At 36.1% G+C, this 22,463-nt stretch overlaps 1 protein-coding gene across 3 annotated transcripts in view; it reads right to left on the bottom strand.

The window, feature by feature from the left end:
* Nucleotides 1-22,030, bottom strand: part of SMARCAD1 (SWI/SNF-related, matrix-associated actin-dependent regulator of chromatin, subfamily a, containing DEAD/H box 1) — a 72,355-nt gene extending 50,325 nt beyond the window's left edge. Inside the window, exons 1-3 of one of the 3 annotated variants that reach the window (XM_014565665.2) lie at nt 21,892-22,030; nt 21,042-21,281; nt 6,715-6,892 (exon numbers count right to left, since the gene is read on the bottom strand). In XM_014565665.2, coding sequence (XP_014421151.1) covers nt 6,715-6,892; nt 21,042-21,231 — 368 coding nt within the window. In that variant the 5' untranslated portion in view covers nt 21,232-21,281; nt 21,892-22,030. Of the gene's footprint in view, nt 1-6,714; nt 6,893-21,041; nt 21,282-21,557; nt 21,841-21,891 lie in introns of those variants that run through there. The other 2 variants (XM_014565664.2, XM_014565663.2) reach the window with 2 other exon arrangements.
* Nucleotides 22,031-22,463: the final 433 nt, after the last annotated feature.

Below are 22,463 nucleotides of genomic sequence, written 5' to 3'. Positions count from 1 at the left end.
ATCTCTATAGTTCTTTTTAATAATAAATTTAATCTATACCTGTCAAAGATTAAAACAACTTTTTTCATTTCAGTATGACTGTGTATATAAATTTACAATTCCAAAGTCAATATTCTTTGAAAATATCTCAAATTATCTAGTCTGGGATAGAAAAGAACAAAAAAACCTGCACTGATTTTCTTAAGATCCATACTCATTTACTGCATGCTCACCTTCTCTTTCCTACTATTTTTTCACTTACACTCTGCATAAAAGGTGGGTGTTGTCATGTTGCTCCACAGAAATTAATGAAGTGTACACTAAGACAAAGATAAAGGAATTTTCATAGCCTACCCAGGTGATCAAAATCAAAGTGTTAAAATCAGATGGTCCCATTTAGCATCAGAATGTCTACCAGGAACAAAACATTTCTTCAATAGACAGTGAGTACTTAATTTTACGTAAGGCTTCATCCTACAACAACTAACTTTAATCTCACTCCATTTCAGTTTATATGTTTATCCTATATAAAAGACATTTGGGGCCAAATTTACTAAACTATCTCCCAAACAAAAAAAATCTCATTTTGAAATTTTGGTTTTCTACCATAGTAAGCATTCTGAAGATCAGAAAGCAGAAATACAACAAACAGGCAGAAGTTATAAAGATCACAGAAAGAAATACACTTAAGTGTATGCCTAGTGCCAGAGACCACAGACTTTATTATGCAGCTAATTCTCTTTTCGGACAGCTCTCTTAGACACTTATCCAGGACCTGTATTTTAGTAACTTCTCTGTATCTGTTCATTTTAGTTCAGCTGTTACCTATTAGGGCACTGGTTATGCATAAGAATTCCCTGAAAGCATATAAAAACAGATTCTGCAGGACTAGGAATATGTATTTTTACCAAGTTTCTAGGTTGACTTCTTGAACTTTGCTCTGAAAAACTGCTCTAAAGTAACAAGGTAAAATAAATCTCTTAACATTATGGCTGTCCTTCAATATTTGAAGACAATTACGTGTGTCTGTTTCCATTATACCCAGACTTCTCATTCCTAATGTACCCAACTCTAAATTTTCACTCTGCCTCACTACATGGACACTTTCTAACTGTTTTGTCTCTTAGTTCACCAAGAAAATGAAAGCATTCACGTTGGAATACTTTCGAAATTCCTGTACTGAATAACCACTTCAAAGGTCCTTATTTTCCTGATCTTCACAACCTTATCCTAGTGATCAGATTGATCACAACTCTGTAAGACAAACTCAAGTGACTCTTGATGTAGTAAGTCTTCATGCTGACCAAGAATCTTAGCATGCCTTGGACTTAATGTCCAGTTACAGGAAATACAAACGATAAAGGAATAAATTCAATACCATCATGAAGAGACAATCAGAAAAGTCTATTTTCTTTAAGAAAACATTTGATTTCTTTAAAAAGTTAAAATCCTTAAAAAAAAGAGGAGGAGGGGAGTTGATTATTTTAAGATCAAAAGAAAGGGAAGAGTCTTAACGTCCACTTGTAGTAGATGCTCCTTGTTTAGATCCTGGTTTGAAGAATCAGCTACAAAACACATGAAATCTGAATATAAACTGGGAATTAGATGATGTAAAAATTTGTTCACTGGTAACAGCATTCTTTTTTTGGAAGGGGGATATATAGCCAAGTATTACGGGGAGAAATGTTGGGGACATCTACAATTTACTTTAAAATATTTCAGCTAATAATAGTAATCAATAAAACAATGAAAAACAGGGAAAACAATAATTATTAAATACAGGTGGCATATATATATGTTCATTATTTATTAATTTTCTTGTATGACTGAAGCTTTAAAAATAAAAGAAAAAATTCCACAAGAACAAGAATTGACCACTATGTGTACTTTTATCCAGTCGCAGATCAACCAAGTTATCCCCTTCTGTCAAAGTCCCCTCTGTGTTAAGGGATTCTAGCCCTTTCTACTTCCTACAGGGCCTTAACTATCTATTATCTTCTCTTCCAATCTTTTCTCTCTCCTTAAACTCTTTCTCCTAAGCCTATGATGTACTAAAGACTGCATTTCATTCAATGTGCCAGAGGTTCTAGGCACTGTGGACACAGCAGTGAAATAAGCAAATTCTCCTGTCGACTTCACAAATGTTGTAAGAGTGACTTTCTATTTCCTCATTTCCTATGTAGTTCTTAATTTACTGTTTTATATCCTCTGCCCCACCACTTTGGTGAAACTGTTCTAAGGGCAATGATATCCTCTAAAACATCAAGTGTGATTTGAAAACAAAACAAAACAAATTTTTCATTGGTTATCTGTTCCTTTGTGGTTCCGTACATTGTCGCTCTTTGAAAATCTGGCCCTATCCGAAACTTCACTGTGTAAAGGTTCTATTACTTCTGATTTTCTCTGTATCTCTTAGCCTGTTCTTAATCTCTGCAGAAGGCTTTCCTCCTTTTTTCACCTTCTTGAATTGTCAGTATTACCTAGGATTCTATCTTCAGACCCTTCTTGTCTATTAATGCTTCCTGAAAGATTTCATCAACTGCCAGTTTCTATTATCTGTATTAGTGGTCCTCGAGTCAGGGGGCAGGGCACAGGCGGATTCCATCTCCAGAGAACATTTGGCAATGTCTGGAGACATTTTTGATCGTCTTGACTAGGGAAGTGCAACCTAGCATTTAGCTGGTAGAGGACAGGGGGTTCGCTAAACATCCTACAACGTAAAGAACCGTCCCTCACAACAAAGAGCTACCTGGTCCAAAATGTCAATAGTGTCAAGGTAAGAAACCCTGATAACCAAAAAGACCTATGCATGGGTACTGATTGTAACTACGGAACATTCATATAATGCAGTACTATGGAGTTGTTAAAAAGAATTAAGTATTTTTATGAGCTGACATGATTTCTAGAATATATTTATATACTGCTAATAAAACAAAGAATAACTGTGTGTAGATATATTTGTATCTATACATACACAGCACAAGTTATATAGCACTATCTTTTGTGTAAAAAGCAAGAGAAAAAAAGATACATGAAAGAAAAAGTATGAATAGAAACTAAACAAACTGGTTAATTCTGAGATGGGGTGAGGGACGGGGCTGGAAGGAAAAGTGATAGGAAGTTAATTTAACACTTCTCTAAGCACATTCTACACAGAGTTTTGATTTTTGGAACCATGTTAATATTTTAAATATTTAAAAGTAAAATTTAAAAAAGGGACAAGGGAAAAATTTTAAAAGGAATACAAACAAATTAATGAACTGATCTTTAAAAGAAAAATTTAAATAAATAATCCAAATACTTTAACCACATACCCTCAAATCTTGAACTCTTAGGGGGCTTAATGGTCAAGTGGTATGGTTACAACAATTCTGAAACTATTTTATGTATACTGGATGATTGAACAAATTAGCAAATATACTAAAACTGGTGGAAGCAGAGCTGTCACTGTCAGAGAAGGAAATTTGGATAGGCAAGGAAGAGCCCTGTAGCGGTAGATTACAATTAAATATATCATTATAAACTCCTGATTTTAAAAAACAACAACAAAAAATTCTCCCCGTCTCATATATTTTAGCCCATTTTGCTGAAAAGGCAATGACATAATCCCCTGCTTCACCCAATAGCAAAGAAAGAACACACCTAGTCCTCAGATTTCCAAATACTATTCCCTTTAAAAGGAACAGTGATATTTGGAGAAATGGCAAATTCTAATTTCAGGCCTTGAGTAGGGGAAGTACTAGTCTGGAACATCTTGTGCCAGAAAGGAAAGGGTCAAAAAATGACAGGAAACTCTCCAAACCAGAGTCTGCTGAAAGGGGTCCTCCTCTGCCAAAACTGAGCAATTTGAACATCAAAATGAGTAACAGTAGTAATAGATTATAATCCATTGAGCAGAAAAGAACCTACAATTCCATTTTTTTATTTACTGTACTAACTAAATATATGAATAAATGAATAAAGGGAAAAGGGAAAACTATCTATAGTAGAACATCAAATAATAAAAGTATAAATTCTAGAACGCCAGTTAGAATACCACATTTCACAACTACTATTGTAATAACTGACGCACGCAAGAATCATCAATAGACGCCACAACTACTGAAGGGCAGTCTGCTGAGGAGGAGGATCGTTACCTGTCTTAAAAGTGACTCGTCACAGATGACTTGATCATTACAAAGGGGAAAATGGTTAACTTTACAGAAGAAACCCGGCAGGTTTCTGAGTGGATAAAGTTCACTTCACTAATTATCAGTGTGCCTCCTAACATGACACGCTGAGGAGGACACAAAATCACTTTTGTAGCTCATGCCACTTAATCTAAATTTAATCAAGAAGAAACACCCGGGATGTAGAAATAGAGACATTCTAAAAAGAAAAATGGCCTGTTAGCTTCAAAGGCCAATATCATGAGAATCAAGAAGACTGAGAAACTTTCAGATTGAACAAGATTAAATACACATGACAAACTAAATCCAACATATTGCTGGGAAAAATTTTACTATAAAGTACTATTCAAAATATGGTCCATGAAATGAAACTGTTTAGTTATCTGTCCATGGTAAGATAAGAAAGTTAAACCAGAAGGAAAAACAACTACATTACTAAAGCACATTGCTTAGTTCAGCTGATTTTTTTCCCCATTACAAGACTTTCTTGGTCAAGAAATGAGTACATTGATTTATATTATAGGGCACACTTGTAATTGACAAACCACTACTCTGAGTGGCACCACTATCAAGAACATTATTGGGAAAACTGATAAAATTTAAATATGGACTATGTATTAGCAGTATAGTACCAAAGTTAATTGGTATTTCTGAATTTGAAATGCTACTTTTGTTATGTGAGAGAATGATCTTATTCTTAGGAGGTAAATATGAAATTATGAGAGGGAAAGGTTTCAGTAATAATTCTAATCATTATTTTATGAAGGTGATAAATGTGGGGAAATGTTAACAATGGGTGAAACTTTTTAAAAGGACTGTGGACTTGCAACTTTTCTGTAAGTCGAAAAGTTTTTCAAAATAAAAAGTAAAAATTGGAGTGCTAATGTATCAATTTTTCTCAGGATTTACTGCACAGGACCTTCACTAATTTTTTATTTCAGAGTGAAGTTCAGGATAAAGGCATGTACATTGGGGCCTTAAAAAGTTCATTTTAAGAACTCATCTTAGCAGTGGACAGTTGATCTCTTGCACCTTTCTGCAACACTTCTTCACTTAGCTTCTGATGACTTTTGACTTTTCTCTTATCTCAGTGACTGCTTCTTCTTAGAACCTTCTACAGGTTTCTTCCCACCTTCCTGTTCTTAGAATCCATAGCTCCCCTGGCTTAAGTCCTTAAACTAAGAGATCTTCTCTTTTCCAGCTATACTCGTATCTCTTAGTGATTTCATCTAATCATGTACATTTAAATATCAAATCTATATCCTGACAATTCCTAAATTTAGATATGGAACCTAGACCTCTCTCCAGAACCCACATATCACAAATCCAGTTGCCTACCTGACATGTCTACTTAGATGTTTAAGAGTCTTCTCAATCACAGAATGTCCAAGACTGAACTGCCAATCTTTCCTTCAAAAGGCGCTCCCCCACCATACCCAAGAGAGTATTCTTTATCCCAGTTAGTGTTAACTCCATCCTTTCAGTTGTCCAAGCCAAGTATCTTAGGGTCATCCTTGATTCCTTTCTCTCCTATTCCATTTGAAATCTATCAATAAATCTTCTGTGTTCTATCTTCGGAGCATATCCAGAACCTAAACCACTTCTTATCACTCCCACAGGCTAACTAGCATGGTCTAAGCTTCCATCATTTTTGCCGTTGGTTATCACAACAGCATGCATACTTCTAACTACTACTCTCCTACAGCCTCAAAGACTTTTAAACATGCAAGTCAGATTATTTTACTCCTCTGCTCAACATGCTCCATTAGCTTCCCATCTCATTCAGAATAAAAACCAAACAGCCTATGGGCTTAACATGAACATGATTAAGCCCCTTCTCTATCCCACTCTTCATCTTATGACCTCAGGTCCTTCACTTTGCATTATTACCCCCCTACTTTCCTCAAAAATACCAGGCATATCACTTCAGGGTCATTAAACAGGCTATTTATATTCCCAACGCCCCTCCCACTACATCCATATGGTTCCCTTTCTTAGCTCTTTCACGTCTTTGCTCAAATATCTTCTCAATGGAGCCTTTCCAACTGTAGTCTTTAGGAACCATGCCCTTAACCCTGACCCCAAACTCTGTATTTCCCTTCCCTTTTGCCCATATTTAACATACTGTATTTTTTATTTATTTACTGTCTACCTAAGTATAATACAAGCTCTGTGCTAGCTCACAAAATGTGTCCCAAAAATGTTAAAATGATTTGATTCTAGGATTCAAGAACAAAACATAAAGCAGTTATAAACAATCAAAGGTACTTGTTAAAATAACTTCCCTATCTATGGAGAACTAAAAAATTAAATCTCTGCTCTCACTAAACTTTTTCTTGAAGATCAGTTATCCAGAATCACACACACACACACACACACACACTCACACATACATACACACACATGTACCTCTCTTTATCTCTAAATTAGGAAAAAATGAGCAAGCTGCAGTCAGGAAAAGGCAAAAAAAAGGGGGGGGGAGTCATCAACATTTTTCAGTTTGAGTAACTTTTTCTCAAAACAAATCTTATACACATAAATAGAATGAATCTATTAAGTTGCTTACACTATAATCACTGTGTCTTTGTTGAATTTCTTCTCTTGAACGGTACTGGAGCAATTAGGGGAAACAATATCTTCGCTATCAGAAGACAAATCAATATACTGTATTCCTCTTTGATTCTTGAAATATGATATACTTGGTTTTCTTTCATTTTCTGGAGTTTCTGGAACACTAGAATCTTCTGCAAAAGAGAAAAAAGAGAAAGGTATTTTGAGGACTTGAAAATAAAACAGATTTGTTTTTGATAATTATAGTCATGTGCTAAAAATCTTTAGCTTCATTCACTGTTTCCATCCTAAAACCAAAAATTCCTCCCACTTTTTAAAGAACAAATTAATAGTCAACCAGTGCTGGCATTAAGTGATTTCCCATTTCACAGGTTACTTACCAGCAAGACCTTAGTAGACACTGCAAAACAGAGGTTTGTATTTAACATTTTAACCCTTTTCTCTTTGTGCTCTTGTTTCCTAGTACCCAGTTCTTGCCTAAGAGAACATGGAGACACTAGAGCCCAAAAGACTTGAATTTCTATCCCATCTCTTAGTTAAGTTAGTGAATCTCTTAAGTCTCAGTGTCTTCATCTGTAAAATAGAGATAGTAATAATTACAAGACTAATGTGCACATAAAATCAGATGATATATATTAAGCACTTAGTTTCAGTAACTGGCACGTAGCCAGTACCCAACAAACATTAGCTCTTATGCAAATACAGGAATTATGGGCAAAATTATGTCCCCTCCAAAATGTTGAAATTTCAACCTCCAGTACCTCAAAATGTAATGTATTTGGAGACAAGTCCTTCACAGAGGTGACTAGGTTAAAATGAGGCCATTAAGTTAGTGACCTAATCCAATATAACCGATGTCCTTATAAGAGAGAGACACCAAGGAAGTGTGTTCATGAAGGAAAGGTAATGTGAGTTTAGAGTGGGAAGGTGGCCGCCTGCAAACCAAAGAGAAAGGCCGTAAAAGAAACCAAACCTGCCAACACCTTGACCTTGGATTTCTAGCCTCCAGATATGGGAGAAAATAAATGTCTGCAATTTAAGCCACCCAGTCTGTGGTATTATGTTATGGCAACCCTAACAAACTAATAAAGTTGGCATCATCTGTCTATCCAGAACAGATGAGTATAGTATTCCACCATGGTTTTCTCTCTCCAAGGGCTGAGTTTCAAAATTATTCTCCCCTATACATTTGAGGAGAAGAGATCAGATTTAAGGAATTCATATTAAAGTAAAAGTATCCAGTGCCTTGTTTAGTGAATACAGTTGTCCCTCAGTATCCCTGAGGTTTGTGGGGATTGGTTCCAGGGCCTCCCTGCTTCCCCCACACACACCAGAACTGGTGGATGCTCAAGTCCCTTATATAAAATGGCATCTATTTGCATATAACCTATGCACACAGCTAGATTACTTATAATACCTAGTATCAGTGTAAATTCTAGGTAACTAGTTGTAAATACAAATATGAAAGCTGTAATAAATATGAAATACGAAAGTTGTAATAAACAGTTGCAGTATGACAAGTGCAAGTTTTGTTACTTGGAACTTTCTGGATTTTTTTCTTTTAATATTTTCCATAGTAGTTGGTTGAAACTGTAGATGAGGGAACCTATGGATAAGAGGACCAGTTGTATGTTTTAAAAAGCAATGACCACATGGATCTTTAATTCAAAGGTGCTGATTTAAAAAAAACAATAGCTATCATTAACTGTTGTTCAGTATCAAGTCCATAAGTGAAACACATATTCAATCCTTACAATGACTCTGAGGGCACATTATATCATAATTTTATAGATAAACTAAAGTTTACAGAAAGCAACTTGTCCAAAGTCATAGGAGAAAGCAGCAAATCTAAAATCCAAGACCAAAAGTCTAAATCCTGACACCCTAAAACTCTTGGCCTCCCCCCATTAACTGTCATGAAACGATAGCAATCATTATTATAAGGCTCTTGAGCCATATTTGTAAGTAACATTAACCAAGACCTACATAACCAATTGCCTGGAGGACACTAAAAATACATTTTTTAACTTCCTGCAATGAAGTCCTAGCAACACTACTGAAAAGCAAATCACAAAATTATTCGAAAAGAACAATTTTATAAATGCTGAGTGTGCTGTGGGCAAAAAATTTTGCTTTGGAACCAATCACAGCTATGTTAACTGCCGTATGTATAAAGCCACTTACAAATTCTGGTTATTATGTAAAGTAATAAAATTACAATCCAATTAGCGTAAAACAAGTAAGAAGTTACTATGGAATCTGCTTTTTTAGTGTTCCTGATATACAAAAATCATACATAAAACTAAAAATTTAGATCTTTACTGTATCAAAAGTCTGACCTAAAGCTAATGCATATGACTTGAACAGTTTAACAACAGTGTCCTGGTTTCTTACACTTGAAAAGGGCTATTGTAAAATGATGTGGATTGTCCACTTTTCTTTAAAAAGCTTTTTCATTCAAAATGAAGAATAATTTTTTCAAAATTAGTCATTCAAATGTCTTATGCTTAGGGGGGCTCTAAAAATCCTATTAGTGAGTATAAGGAGAACTAGAGTTTCTTGAACTTGATTATATATTCATCTTTTCTTTTGATTTTTCTCCCCTTATGATATACAGATTATAGTACAAAATATATGGTGAAGACATACCAATTTTTAAAACTCATGCTTAATATGCTTCATTAACAAGACAGTAAAAAATAAAGGAAAAGCTGGGCTTACTCTCCTACATGTACTCAATTACTTAGAACTTTTATTGAATATGTAATGTATACCATCAAGATATATACATTAACATGTATACCACACTGAATCAAGTGGTATCCCCATAGCCTGACTGGTAAGTGACTAAAAGAGGAGGTGGTTTGATAATATGGGGGAATGAGGGAAGGTTACAATATAACAACATTCCTCAATCTAGGACCTCCTTTACTCTTAAAAAATGAGGGCCCTGAAGAGTTCTGCTTATGTAGATTTTGTCTATGATATTTATATTAGAAAACAGAAACTAAAAAAAAGTTTAAATATTTATTTATTAAACAAAGTCTTTACATATTAACATACTTTATGAAAACTATATCCCCTCCTTCCCCTACCCCCCAAATTCAGTGAGAACAGTTGCATTGTTTTACATCTGTGAAAATCTCCAGTTTAATAGAAGACAGCTAGATTCTCATGTCTGTGCAATTAATCTGTTTGCAGTATATTGCTTTTGTCTTGTAGTATATTATTTAGGTTTATGAGGAAAATCATGCCTGATCATAGTTAAACAGTTAGGGGAGGGAGAAATATTTTCATAGCCTTTTTACGTGACTGTTGTTATTCTGTGATACTAAATCCATATTTGACAGATGGTAGTTTTTCTAAAGGTTGCTGCAATGTGGAATCTGAAACAACATTAATAAACTTTCACATTGTTTCATTGAAACCCACTGGTCTATCTCGTACTTTAATAGGTCTTTAACCCATGCATTTTTTTTTTTTTAGTATGTGTGCACTGGTCTTTTGGAAAATACTGGTTCATTGAATGATTAATGCAGATCTTCTAAATGTTGACAAGTCATGATATTTTATTTTAAAAATTATTTTCATTAATCTCACCACTGGTTCTAAATATCTAGAGATTGTCAAACTCACAGCTGTGGATATATTTTCCAAAACTTTTTCTTTGAAACTGGAATTTTATCACTTGCAATAAATGCTGTCAGTTGTCTTCCTTGATACCAGTTCATTTTTGAGAAAATATCTGCTAAATACCTAAATCTGCATAAATGTAGTTTGCTGGTCATTCATTCTTTCAAGTAAAAATGGTGTTCTGTAAAAGAATGACAAGCTGAGATCACAATTCAAAGCAACTCCTCAAATGCTTTCTCTTGAGACAACTACTGTACCTTGGTACACAGCAGAGGGTAGTTCACATTTTGTTTCAAAAGATATTAAGTGAAGTCAGACAGAGAAAGTCAAATACCATATGGTATCAATTATAGGTGGAATTTTAAAAAATGACACAAATGAATTTATTTACAAAATAGAAATAGACTCACAGATACAGAAAACAAACTTATGGTTACCAAAGGGAAAAGATGGGGAGAGATAAATCAGGAGTTTGAGATTTACAGATACTAGCTACTATATATAAAGTAGGTAAACAAGGTCCTACTGTACGGCACCGGGAATACGAAAAAGAATACATATGCATAACTGAACACTATGCTGTGCACCTGAAACTGATACAACACTGTAAAAAAAAAAAAAACCAAGTAATGTTTTAACATTATTATGAAATAGTTTTGATCCTAGGGACCGCTAAGGTTCACAGATCACACTTTAAAGACTAACAGAATATAGTAAGAGCTTGTTTATATAAAATACCAACTTTCCAATATAGTCAATAATCTAGAATTAGAATAGTGCTCAAATGCTTAGATTTATTTATTTGAACTATTTTTGGAAGTAAACAACAAAAAATAATAAGAGTCAATAGCCAAAAAGATATTCCTGATGCAATGATGCTTTCTGATTCAAAGCAAACACTTTTAAGCAGCAGCACAAAGGAGAAAGAAGAAAGCAAAAAAGCAAAATATTAAAATGAAGGGAAGAATGGTGAAAAGCAGAAACAATTATAAAAACACTGGCTACTATTAATTCTGACATTTGCTGAATGCCTTCTCTTTTTAAGGTACTGTACCAGGAGGTAGAGGATATTAAAGAAAGAAAGAAAAAAAAAAGGCAAATTATAGTTCTACTTGCCCTAAAGAAACTAACAATAGGAGCTAAATAGCCATGTGCATAAGTAGCTAAATGAGTCATAATTTGTGCCATGAGAGCGGAATAAACAAAATACAAAATAAAGAAACATGAGGGGAAACAGCTGGTCTTTCCATATAAAAACAGTAAAAAAAATTCTATGTTTTAGAGGCAGAAGATGATTATCTCATTACCAAAGGCAATTGGAACCTACATTAATTAGCCTATGTAAGAAGATCACAAGTTTCCACACAGTCATTCCAAATGAAATTCCCCAACAGTAGCATGTATGAAAAGATAAATCTTATATCTCAAATTTTCCGGTATGCTTTTACCCAGTCTCATATCTAAGTCTACCATGAAACAAAAGAAGCATTTAAACCTGCCACTGAGTCTACCTTTCCAAGTGGTCCAAGATCGAGGACCACTCAAAAAACAAACAAACAAAATCACTACTAGGAGACCATGATTTCACACAGAAATAGTCTAAATCAATTTGATAATCCACAAATAAAGGTGATCTCCCAAAGAAGAATGAAAACACATAAATCTTCATACCTGTTCTGCAGACTTATGTAAGTGTGCCCTTTTTGATATTCTAATTGTATATTGCTCTACATGGTTCAATTCTCAAACATGGCAACTGACTTTCAAGAGGCAGTTCCTTTGAATACCTAGTAAAACACATCATATATTGTCCCTTTGAATGGTTTACTGCCAAAACTATAGATTATAAAATCTGGACAGTCTTAATTTGAACGTCACAATAGATAGGGAAATACCTTTAATATCTTAGATAAATCGAAGTATCTCTGAGAAAAGCTCTAGAAAGAAGACGAAGAATGCACTGAATACAAAACTTAAAAGTAGTTTCCAACACATTATTCTAAGATAAAGTAAAATGAAACATTTCAGGTTTAATCCTGAAATCAAAAGGAAAATGCAAAAAATGGAAAGGAAAAGAAAGTCATGCTATTAATAATGCACAAAGCCAAAGTGTTAAGCCTGAAAGTTACTTTTTAATAACAGAATTTATATCTACAATAAAAATGTAACTGACATGTGCAAATGCATTCTAATTATGAAATGCATAAACACTGCAGGATATATAGAGTGAAAAGTCAACAGAGACAAATATGAGGCTTTAACTCTCTTGTCTACTTAACAGAAAAGAGAACAGAAAAATAATTAAGATACAGAAAGGTGCTCTTCAAACATTTGTGACTGGAACTCACTGTAAGAGACACATTAGACTTATGACCCTAAGCACAGACTGCTAGATAGATATATATATAACTGGAAAAAAGGTCTAAGATGGTTTACTGTGACACTTTGATAATCTTTTATTTATTCTATTCCAATTAAAAAAAAGTTATATGCATGTAGTCAGGATCCAAGAAATTGACTTATGATGCATTTGTTATCCACTTTGAAAAAAATGGTATAAATAATAACTCATTATTATTTGACATATAATTAAATCTATACTTAGACTATGTCTTTTTTTCAAGTACTCTTAGAACTTTTACAAAAATTGCGTAGTAGGACAAAAAGAAAATTTCAGTAAATAAATAAAAAGAAGAAATTCTACAGACCACATTCCCTGGTCACAAAAAGTGAAATTAGAAGTAAATGTTAATAAAAACATCAAAGAAAAATTTCAGTCACTTGGAAATTTAAAAAAAAAAAAAGAAGAAAAACCAAAGAAATGACTTCTTTAAACTTTCACGTTAAAGAAGAAAAAAACAAAACACTAAAATCTACAATAAAGGTATATCTTGTTTATTGTGCTTTGCAGATACTGTGTTTTTTACACACTGAAGGTTGGTGGCAACCCCGTGTTCAGCAAGACTACTGACACCATTTTTCCAACAGCATCTGCTCACTTCATGTGTTTGTGTCACATTTTGGTAGTAATGCTTACAATGTTTCAAACTTTTCCATTATTGTGATATTTCTTACGGTGATCAGTGATCTTTGATGTTACTCCTGTCACTGTTTTAGGGTGCTACCAACAGCATCCATGTAAGATGGCAAACTTTATTGATAAATGTTATGTGTGTTCTGACTACTTGACGGACTGCCAGCTAGTTCCCCCTCCTCCTCTCTTCCGGCCTCCCTACTCCCTAAAACATAACAATAAATTAGGCCAATTAATTACCTTCAATGGCTCCTAAGTATTCAAGTGAAAGGAAGAGTTGTACATCCCTCACTTTAAATCAAAAGGTGGAAATGATTAAGGCTAGTGAGAAGGCACACCTAAAGCCAACAAGGCTGAAAGCCAGGCCTCTTGCACCAGTTGGCCAAGTCACGAATGCAAACAAAAAGTTCTTGAAGGAAACTGAAAGTTCTACTCCAGTGAACACACGAATAAGAAACAAAACAACCTTATTGAAAATATGGAGAAAGTTTTTCTGGTTTGGATAAAAGATCAAACAAGGCACAGCATTCCCTTAAGCCAAAGCCTAATCCAGAGCAAGGCCCTAACTCTCCTCAATTCTATGAAGGCTCAGAGAGGTGAGGACGCTATAGAAGAAAAGTGTGAAACTAGCAGAAGTTGGCTCATGAGGTTGAAGGAAAGAAGGCATCTTCATAATGTAAAAGTGTAAGTTGAAGCAGCAAATGCTGATGTAGAAGCTGAAAGACCCAGCTAAGATCATTAATGAAAGTGGCTATACTAAACAAGAGATTTTGAATGTAGACCAAACAGCCTTCTATTGGAAGAAGGTATCATTTAGGGCTCCCACAACGAGAGAGGAGAAGTCAATGCCTGGCCTCAAAGGACAGGCTGACTCTCCTGTCAGGGGCTAATGCAGCTGGTGACTTTAAGCTGAAACTAATGCTCATTTACCATTCTAAAAATCCTAGGGCCCTTAAGAATTATGCTAAATCTACTCTGCTTATGCTCTGTAAGTGGAACAAAGCCTGATTGACAGCACATCTGTTTATAACATCACTTACTGAATATTTTAAACCCACTGTTGAGACCTACTGCTCAGGAAGATTCCTTTCAAGATATTCTCAATGACAATGCACCTGGTCACTCAAGAGCTCTGATACAGATATGCAATGAGATTAATGTTTTCATGGCTGCTAACACAACATCCATTCTGCAGCCCATGGATCAAGGAACATTTCCAACCTTCAAGTCCTACCACTTAAGATATACTTTTCATAAGGCTATAGCTGTCATCAATAGTGATTCCTCTGATGGATCTGGGCAAAGTCTATTGAAAATCTTCTGAAAGGATTCACCATTCTGGATGCCCTTAAGAACACTCATGATTCATAAGAGGTCAAAATATCAACATTAAGAGGAGTTTGGAAAAAGCTGACTCCAACCCTCATGGATGACTATGAGGGGTTCCAGATTTCAGTGGAAGAATGAACTGCAGATGTGGTGGAAACAGCAGACAACTAGAATTAGGAATAGAGCCTGAAGATGTGACTGAATTGTTGCAATCTCATGATAAACCTTTAACTAATGAGGAGCTGTTTCTTATGGATGAGCAAAGAAAGGAGATCCCTGACATGATATTTACTCCTGGTGAAGACAGTGTGAAGCCTGCCGAAATAACACAGGATTTAGCATACTATATAAAACTCAGTTGATAAAGCAGTGACAGGATTTGAGAGGATAACTCCAATTCTGAAAGAAGTTCTGCTGTGAGTAAAATGTTATCAAATAGCATCACATTTACAGAGAAATTTTTTGTGAAAGGAAGAGTCAACTGATGTAGCAAACTTCACTGTTTTTGTATTTTAAGAAATTGGCACAATCACCCCCACCCTCAACAACCACCACCCCATCAGTAAGCAGCCATCAACATCAAGGCAAGACCCTCCACCAGTAAAAAGATTACAACTCACTGAAGGCTCAGAAGATGGTTAGCATTTTTAAGCAATAAAGTATTCTTTAAATTAATGTATGCACAGTTTTTAGACATAATGCTATTGCACACTTAACAGACTATAGTGTAGTATAAACATAACTTTTACGCACAGTGGGAAACCAAAAAATCCACGACTTGCTTTACTGCAATACTTGCTTTATTGCGGTGGTCTGAACCAAACCCGCGCTATCTCTGAGGTATGCCTGTAATGATGACATTTCGAACATAAGAAAAAGGATCCATCAATAAATGGTTTTGGGATAAGTGACTAGTAAATGACAAACAATGAGTGAAGGAGGAAAATGGTACCACCCTTTCTTTAGTCTTTGTAACAAAATTAATTCTATACTTTATATTATGACAACTGAGCACTAACCCTTTTACTAAGTACTAACACTAGCAGACATTAAGGAACCAGAATTTCTAATCAAAGGTACAGCAAAGATTCACATTTTGGCCACCCACACTTAAAAAGGAATGAGTATCACCTGACAGTTACAGAATCATGACGTTAAAATGATACATTTGGCTTCATCATTCAAAGGATTTTACCCATTTTGCTGTCTGCAAGGACTTCAGGGAACATCTAGACAAAGGACGTGAAGTCCAAAAACGCTGACATCTTAATCAAGACCAAGATCATACAATCCGTATGTGGCAGAGCAGTGCTCTCTGGTAATCTTTTTGATAACTGGTATAATTAAAATTTTGTTCTCACTTATTAACAAGTTACTTTTGACATTACGAACATACTGAAATGGAAATGACTTTAGAAAACGCCATCTAATTTTATCAGAGAAATTCATCAAGCATATACTAAAACATTCCCCCATTCCAACTTCAAAATAATCTCTGAACCCATCTATTTTTATCTTTCACTCCTCCTCCCCTGGGTAAAATGTGCCTTTATTCCTTTTCAAAGTTAAACAATCCCATCCCCTTAATGCCTCTTTTCAAATACCTGCTCCTCCCACCCCATCCTTTTCCTCTCCACTAGTTTCTTCCCCTTGGCCAACAAATATGCTCAATTTTCAATATTCCTCAAACATCTTTTCTTGACATTGCTTCTCCGTCAAGCTGCTTCTCTCTTTCCTTTCTTGGAAGAGAAGTCTTCACCTTCTTAGCTTTCTACTGAAACTGCTAAAGGTCAACAGGAACTTTAATTTCCAAGGAAAGTGGTCTCTGATCAGTTCCCATCCAACTTGACTTCTCTGCAACATCTGATATTGTTCACACCAACCTGGAAACTCTCTCCTCTTTCTTTAGCTTCTGGGCATTATCATTCTCTGTCTATTTCAGTCATCCTTTATATCTTTCATTGGTTTCCCTTCCTTTGTTCATCATTAAATGTTGATGTTTCTTACTATATACCTTGCTTAGGACATTTTTTTGATAACTTACTACAAGCATGACTCCAAAGTTGATTTTCCAGGTTCTGACCTGAGAAGCTCTTCGAGCTCCAGAATCCAATGCTCAACCCTCTAATAGACCTTGCTACGGAAATATGAGTGAAAACTCAAATTCAACGTGTTTTGGTATCTTCCTCCAAATCCTACTGCCTAATTACGTTGACAGAGCCAATCACTCATATCCAAGGAAAGTTACCTTCAAATCCTCCACCTTTAACTGATCATCAAATACACAACATATAAAACTTCCTTAAACTGCTTCCTCTGCCATCCCTAATGTCATTTCCCTACATTTAGGCTTCAATTATTGCAACAGCTTCATCAATGTTTTTCCCATACTAAAATGCTCCATATCATGTACCAAATAAAGTCCATCCTCCCTGGCATAGTATACAAAGAAAGGGCCCTTACAACCCAGCAGTTTTTGTTTCTAAATCTTTCCAGCTTCATCTAAACTGCCCTACACCTCCTCTTCCATAGATAACCTCACCTATTCCACACACATACCACACTCCACGGCAACATATATTTTCATCCCTTATTCACTGAATAAGCAATGATTCACTGTTTAGGGTCCACTCAAAGTCACCCTCTCTATGACTTTTCCTGATCCTCTGCAGGAAGAAGGGATAACTGAATCATTGTGAATTAGACTGTGGTCTTATACTGTTTAGTATCTTCCCTTATTATGAGTTATCTCATTGTGCTACTTTAACTATATATATATATTTATATGTCTTTTCCTCTTGGTGCTCCTTGAGGATCAGGCTTAGCTTAATTTTTTATTCTTTATGCATAAAACATAGTAGGTTCTCTCCTCTCAAACTCATTTGCCATTGCTTTATTCCCTCTAAACCTGCTATGCTCCAAGAAAAGTAAAAGAAGAAAAGACAAATAAAGTGTAAGTAATAACTACTGATAACTCTGGGCATTGAGATAGTAGAATAAACCTAGGCAGGAGAGGTGCCCACAGGTTACATGTATGCCCTCAGATCCAAAGGTGGGATTCAGGAAGCCTGCCTTGTATCAAAAGTAGTTTCAAGTATCCATGGCTAAACAATGACTGACAGCTATGTAACCATTTCAAGATCATATAGTAGAGGAGGGACATTAAAAAAAAATGTACAAAGTACTAATATCACCTAATTATCATCCAATACTCCTCTTTCAACACATACTTCCTGAGGACCTACTATACAGCAGTCACTGTTTTGAGCAATGGGGAAGGATAGGTGAACAAGGTCTCTGCTCTCACACATCTTACATTCTAATAAGGGAGACACAAATATATAATGTAATGTTAGATGGTGACAAGATACTATACAAAAAAATACAGTAGAGTAAAAGGGAGGGAGTTGCTACTTCGGAGACACTGGTCAAGAAATGGCCTTCTACAAAAGATAACACTTCACTAAACTCTAATGAAACAAAGCCTAGTCATATGCAGATATCAACAGAAAAGCATCTTAGAGGCATAAGGAAGAGCAAATGAGAAGAAGGAAAAGACTGAATGATGTTTGACATATTCAAGGAACACTGTGTTTGTGGCACAGTAACTAAAGGAGAGTGGTAGGAAATAAAATCTTGTATTAGGCAAAAAACAGAATTGGCAGAAAAAGAGTGATTATAGGTAACTTTAACTATATACAATTTGTCCTATAAACTGACTTAGACCCTAAAACTACTATAAATAAAACAAATATTGCATCATCCCAAATAATAACAAAATAAGTTACCAGTTGATGATAAAGAAAGTAAGGTCAGGGTATAGCTCAGTGGTAGAGTGCATGCCTAGCATGAATGAATCCTGCGTTCAATCCCCAATATCTACATTAAATAAATAAGTAATCAACCTAATTACCTCCCTCCCACAACAAAAACAAAAACAAAATTTTAAAAAGGATCAGATTTCCTCTAAAAAAAAAAAAGGTCAGTATTCATAGCCCACTGATGATTTCCCAATATATCTGGTCTAATCTTAATTCCAACTTCATTGTCTTGTCCTCTCCCCAAGGTCCAGTGCTCAATTCAGCACCCCCTCTCCCCCATGCCAAGTTGCTTTTAGTCTAGTTAAAAGGCATGCAGGACCTTTGATCTCATTTGAATTTTTAAAGGCATGCCCAATGTCTTACAGTGGGTACTTAATACCTATTCTGATGTACAAAGCTATCTTTTATTCCCCAATTACTTTAGCTAAAATTATTAGCATTCATTTTATCTCATTCGCAAGGATCTAGTTGTAAAATCTCTCCCTTTCTTATTTCGGAATCTCTCATCTCTCCTCCTTCTCTCTTTGTACAGCCATCATTAAGTGTGGATTATAAGTGGTTCCTAAATGATTTCTCTCCCATCAAACCCTACCCTGTAACAATGTATAGTACTCATGACTGTTAGACTGACTGTTTTTACAAAACAAGTTTCTTTCATCACTTTACCCTTTTAGCCTTTAATGGACCCCAAGTACCTATATTGTAAAGTCTAAACTTAGCCTTAATTTTTAAGAGTCTCAAAAATCCACAGTATCAATTACAATAATCTTTTCTGAAAACAAAGCTCTCTACTCCTAGTAGGATGAATCCTCACCACTCCCAGAACAAACTTGATTTTCCTATTTCCCAAGTGTCCTCAAAACTGACCATGTGATTCCTAAAGGCAATCTCAGTTTCTAAGAGGAATTAATGTATGAAAAGTCCCAATAAACAGAAAAGGAGTGAAGTCTCCCCAGACAGGAAAAAAAATGTAAAGCAGAAGAAACACTTTCTGATTAGAAAAGGCAATTAAGAATTCCACATTACTAATAGTGACAAATAACTAAGACATTTCATTGATTTCCAGTTTATGAAGTGCTTTTATTTTAAAGATTAAAAAATTGTGGATCTCAGATAATCTAAAAGTCTTGTCCAACATCCCATTTAACTAAAATGAAGCAGAGGCTTATAAAGACTCAAAATTCCATGCCTATACCCTGACCTTCCCTGCCCTCCCCAACTACGTAGGAAACAGATTAAAATATTTACTGTTAAAACCTTAAAGTACCCGGATGTCTAGACATTAACTACAGCACATTATGCAAATCAAGTATCTGTTGAAACAGTGCATACAGGGATGTCACTCCAGTGCTTAAATCCTTCAGTGGTTTGAAATCAGGTTGAGTTCAGAAGTCTTCAGATAAGCAAAGCCTTTCAAAATTTGACTAATTACCACTTAATCCAGCCTACCAAGTATTTTAAAATGTTATTCTAGGTAACTTGCAGGAACTCTGCCCTCACTTGTTACATTTAAGTAGAAGAATAGCAAACAAAATGGAGATATTAAGAGAGAAGATATATATTACCAATTTAGTCAGGGTCACAGTAATTTAAAAGCTGCTTATGAAATACTGAGTTTTGCATTAAAAAATGGTATTACTGAAATAAACATTAAAATAAAGCTTCTAATATCCCTTTCACTCTTCATAAGAAATTGTATAATGTAAAACTTTTAGTTTATGCTCAGGAATTAGACTGTTTGGATTTGAACTCTGGTTCTACCAACTTCCTAACAACTTAACCTCCATGGGTCTCATTTCTGCAAAATGTAGATAATAATATCTTGGAAGGACTGCTATGTAAATTAAGTGAGAGAATGTGAAGCACTCAGCACTATGCCTAAAACACAGTAATAGTTCAAATATATTCAATTGTTAACTGTCCAAAAAACATAGATTAAAATGGGAATGCTGATTTTTGGCCTGGCAAATTCTATTTTCCCTGACAATTTGCTGAGGAGGTTAAAAATGGTTGATTCACCATGAAGAATACCGATTATTCATTTGCACTTTAAAGATCTCCAGGAAGTCAGGTGACTGGAAAAATCTGAATGTGATCTGCTCTTCATTTGTTCGTAGAGGATGACTTCAGGTACTCTGCATAAAGTCTACCTCACAGAAGATGATCAATATTTTTTGGAGGAATACTGGAATGAATGTAAACGTCTGGCAGCAACAGACTCAAAGTCTATCACAGGACTGAATCACCTAGATTTTCCAGTAGCAACCATTCTGACCTAAATTCTGATTTTAGTTTCCATCATTGGGCCAGATTCTAAGAACTCATATAAAAGTGAAACAACTATGGATGGATCCTCAGTTCGAGGTACATGGTGCCTATCGCAGTCCCAAAGCTATATTTAAAAGGGCATAGCGAAGGACAATGCATCAGTACACACAGCATCAAGAACAAAAATTAGAATCTCTCCCTCTTGATGCTACATCAATTTGGAACATTGTAACTCACCTGTTTTTTCAGTTATATCTGAATCAGGGGTGCCTGCCCTGCTAACTTCCCCTTCAGCATTCTCCTCTTCAGCACTAAGAGAAATTGGTGAAGAAGGGCCAGCCTGGGAGGGTTGAGGGGTTGCTTCAGGCGCTTCCTCAATCTTACTCCTTTTCTCAAAGCGAAAACGGTCCAGGTTGAAAAGATTCATATTGGTAGAAACCACCACCTCGTGGGGTTGAGAGCTTTAACTGAACTAATCTGCAGGTAGAAAATAAAGAGAAAAAGAGGCCATGAAAACAACGTAAAATACAAAGCCACAGCAGTTCATTCCCAAGGCAATTAAGAGCCCGCAAACATGCCAGTGGCTCGGGATGGCTATTATGGCTGCGCCTCATTGTTAGGCCACAACAAACAGAAGGTGGACAGGGGTTATCTTTTCAAAATTTTCCATTGCTCTTTTTACTCCCCTTCGTACCCCCTCCCTGCCCCTCCTTCCTCGAACCACACGCTGACCCTCGTGCAACCTCCTCTTACCCCAGCACGCGCAGGCACGTTCCCCACGCTAACCCCCCGGCGGGCCGCGCGCCCGCCCACAGTGAGAGGCTCCCTGCACTACGATGCTCCCTGCCTCGGGAAAGGACGTGCCAGGGCCCGTGCCTCGACACTGCAGGGACACAAAGGGGCCAAAGGAGGGGAGCGGCGGAGGCTGTGCTGGCGGGCACCCGCCCGGAAGTTGACGCGGCGCGATCCCAGCTGAGAGGAAGCTGATAGGATCAAGAAAACACGGGGAAGGTTCAGAAGGAAGAGCGTGTGGCGGCATCTCTTTTAATGCTCGCTCGCTTTCTGTTATTCTTCTCTCAGTACTTACAGTCTTGCAGCCTCGGTGCGATGTAACAAAGGTTGGGAAAAAAAAAAAATTCCTGGCGTGGAGCGACGGTAGCCGGGCCGGGACCTTCTAAAACAGCACGGAGAAGCCCGATGAGCGCGTAGTGATGACGCAACACGCAGCCTAGGCTTTTCGCTTCCCCAGCGACGTGCGAGTGGAAAAAGTCTAGGCGCGCGCTGTTGTCATGGTAACCCGTACCCGCCTCTTTGCCTTGGAAGCGCGCTTGTGGCCTGTTTCTCCAGGTTAGGCACAAAGTTGTTAAATAGAACAATGGTAAATAGCACAATGACGATAAGTAGCATAATAAGAATATTTAATATAATATTTTCTATATTATAATCTGTAATATTTACATAATGTGTAGACAGTGTAACAATATCGTTCTGAATGTTTTATGTGTCTTGTCAACCCTGTTTTTACAAAAGAAGGAAACCGAGGCCTGCAGATGTTAAGTAGTTAACTGGTAAGGAAGGAAAAAACCCCGGGATGTTGAATTTCAAAGCATCTGAACTGCTTTCCCACTGTTGGCTGGGTTGCACCTAGAGTAGAATGAC

The sequence above is a fragment of the Camelus ferus genome, chromosome 2 (assembly GCF_009834535.1).
Source record: "Camelus ferus isolate YT-003-E chromosome 2, BCGSAC_Cfer_1.0, whole genome shotgun sequence".
NCBI lineage: Eukaryota > Metazoa > Chordata > Mammalia > Artiodactyla > Camelidae > Camelus > Camelus ferus.
Note: the sequence above shows the minus strand (reverse complement) of the source record. Positions and strands in the feature narration are given on the sequence as shown.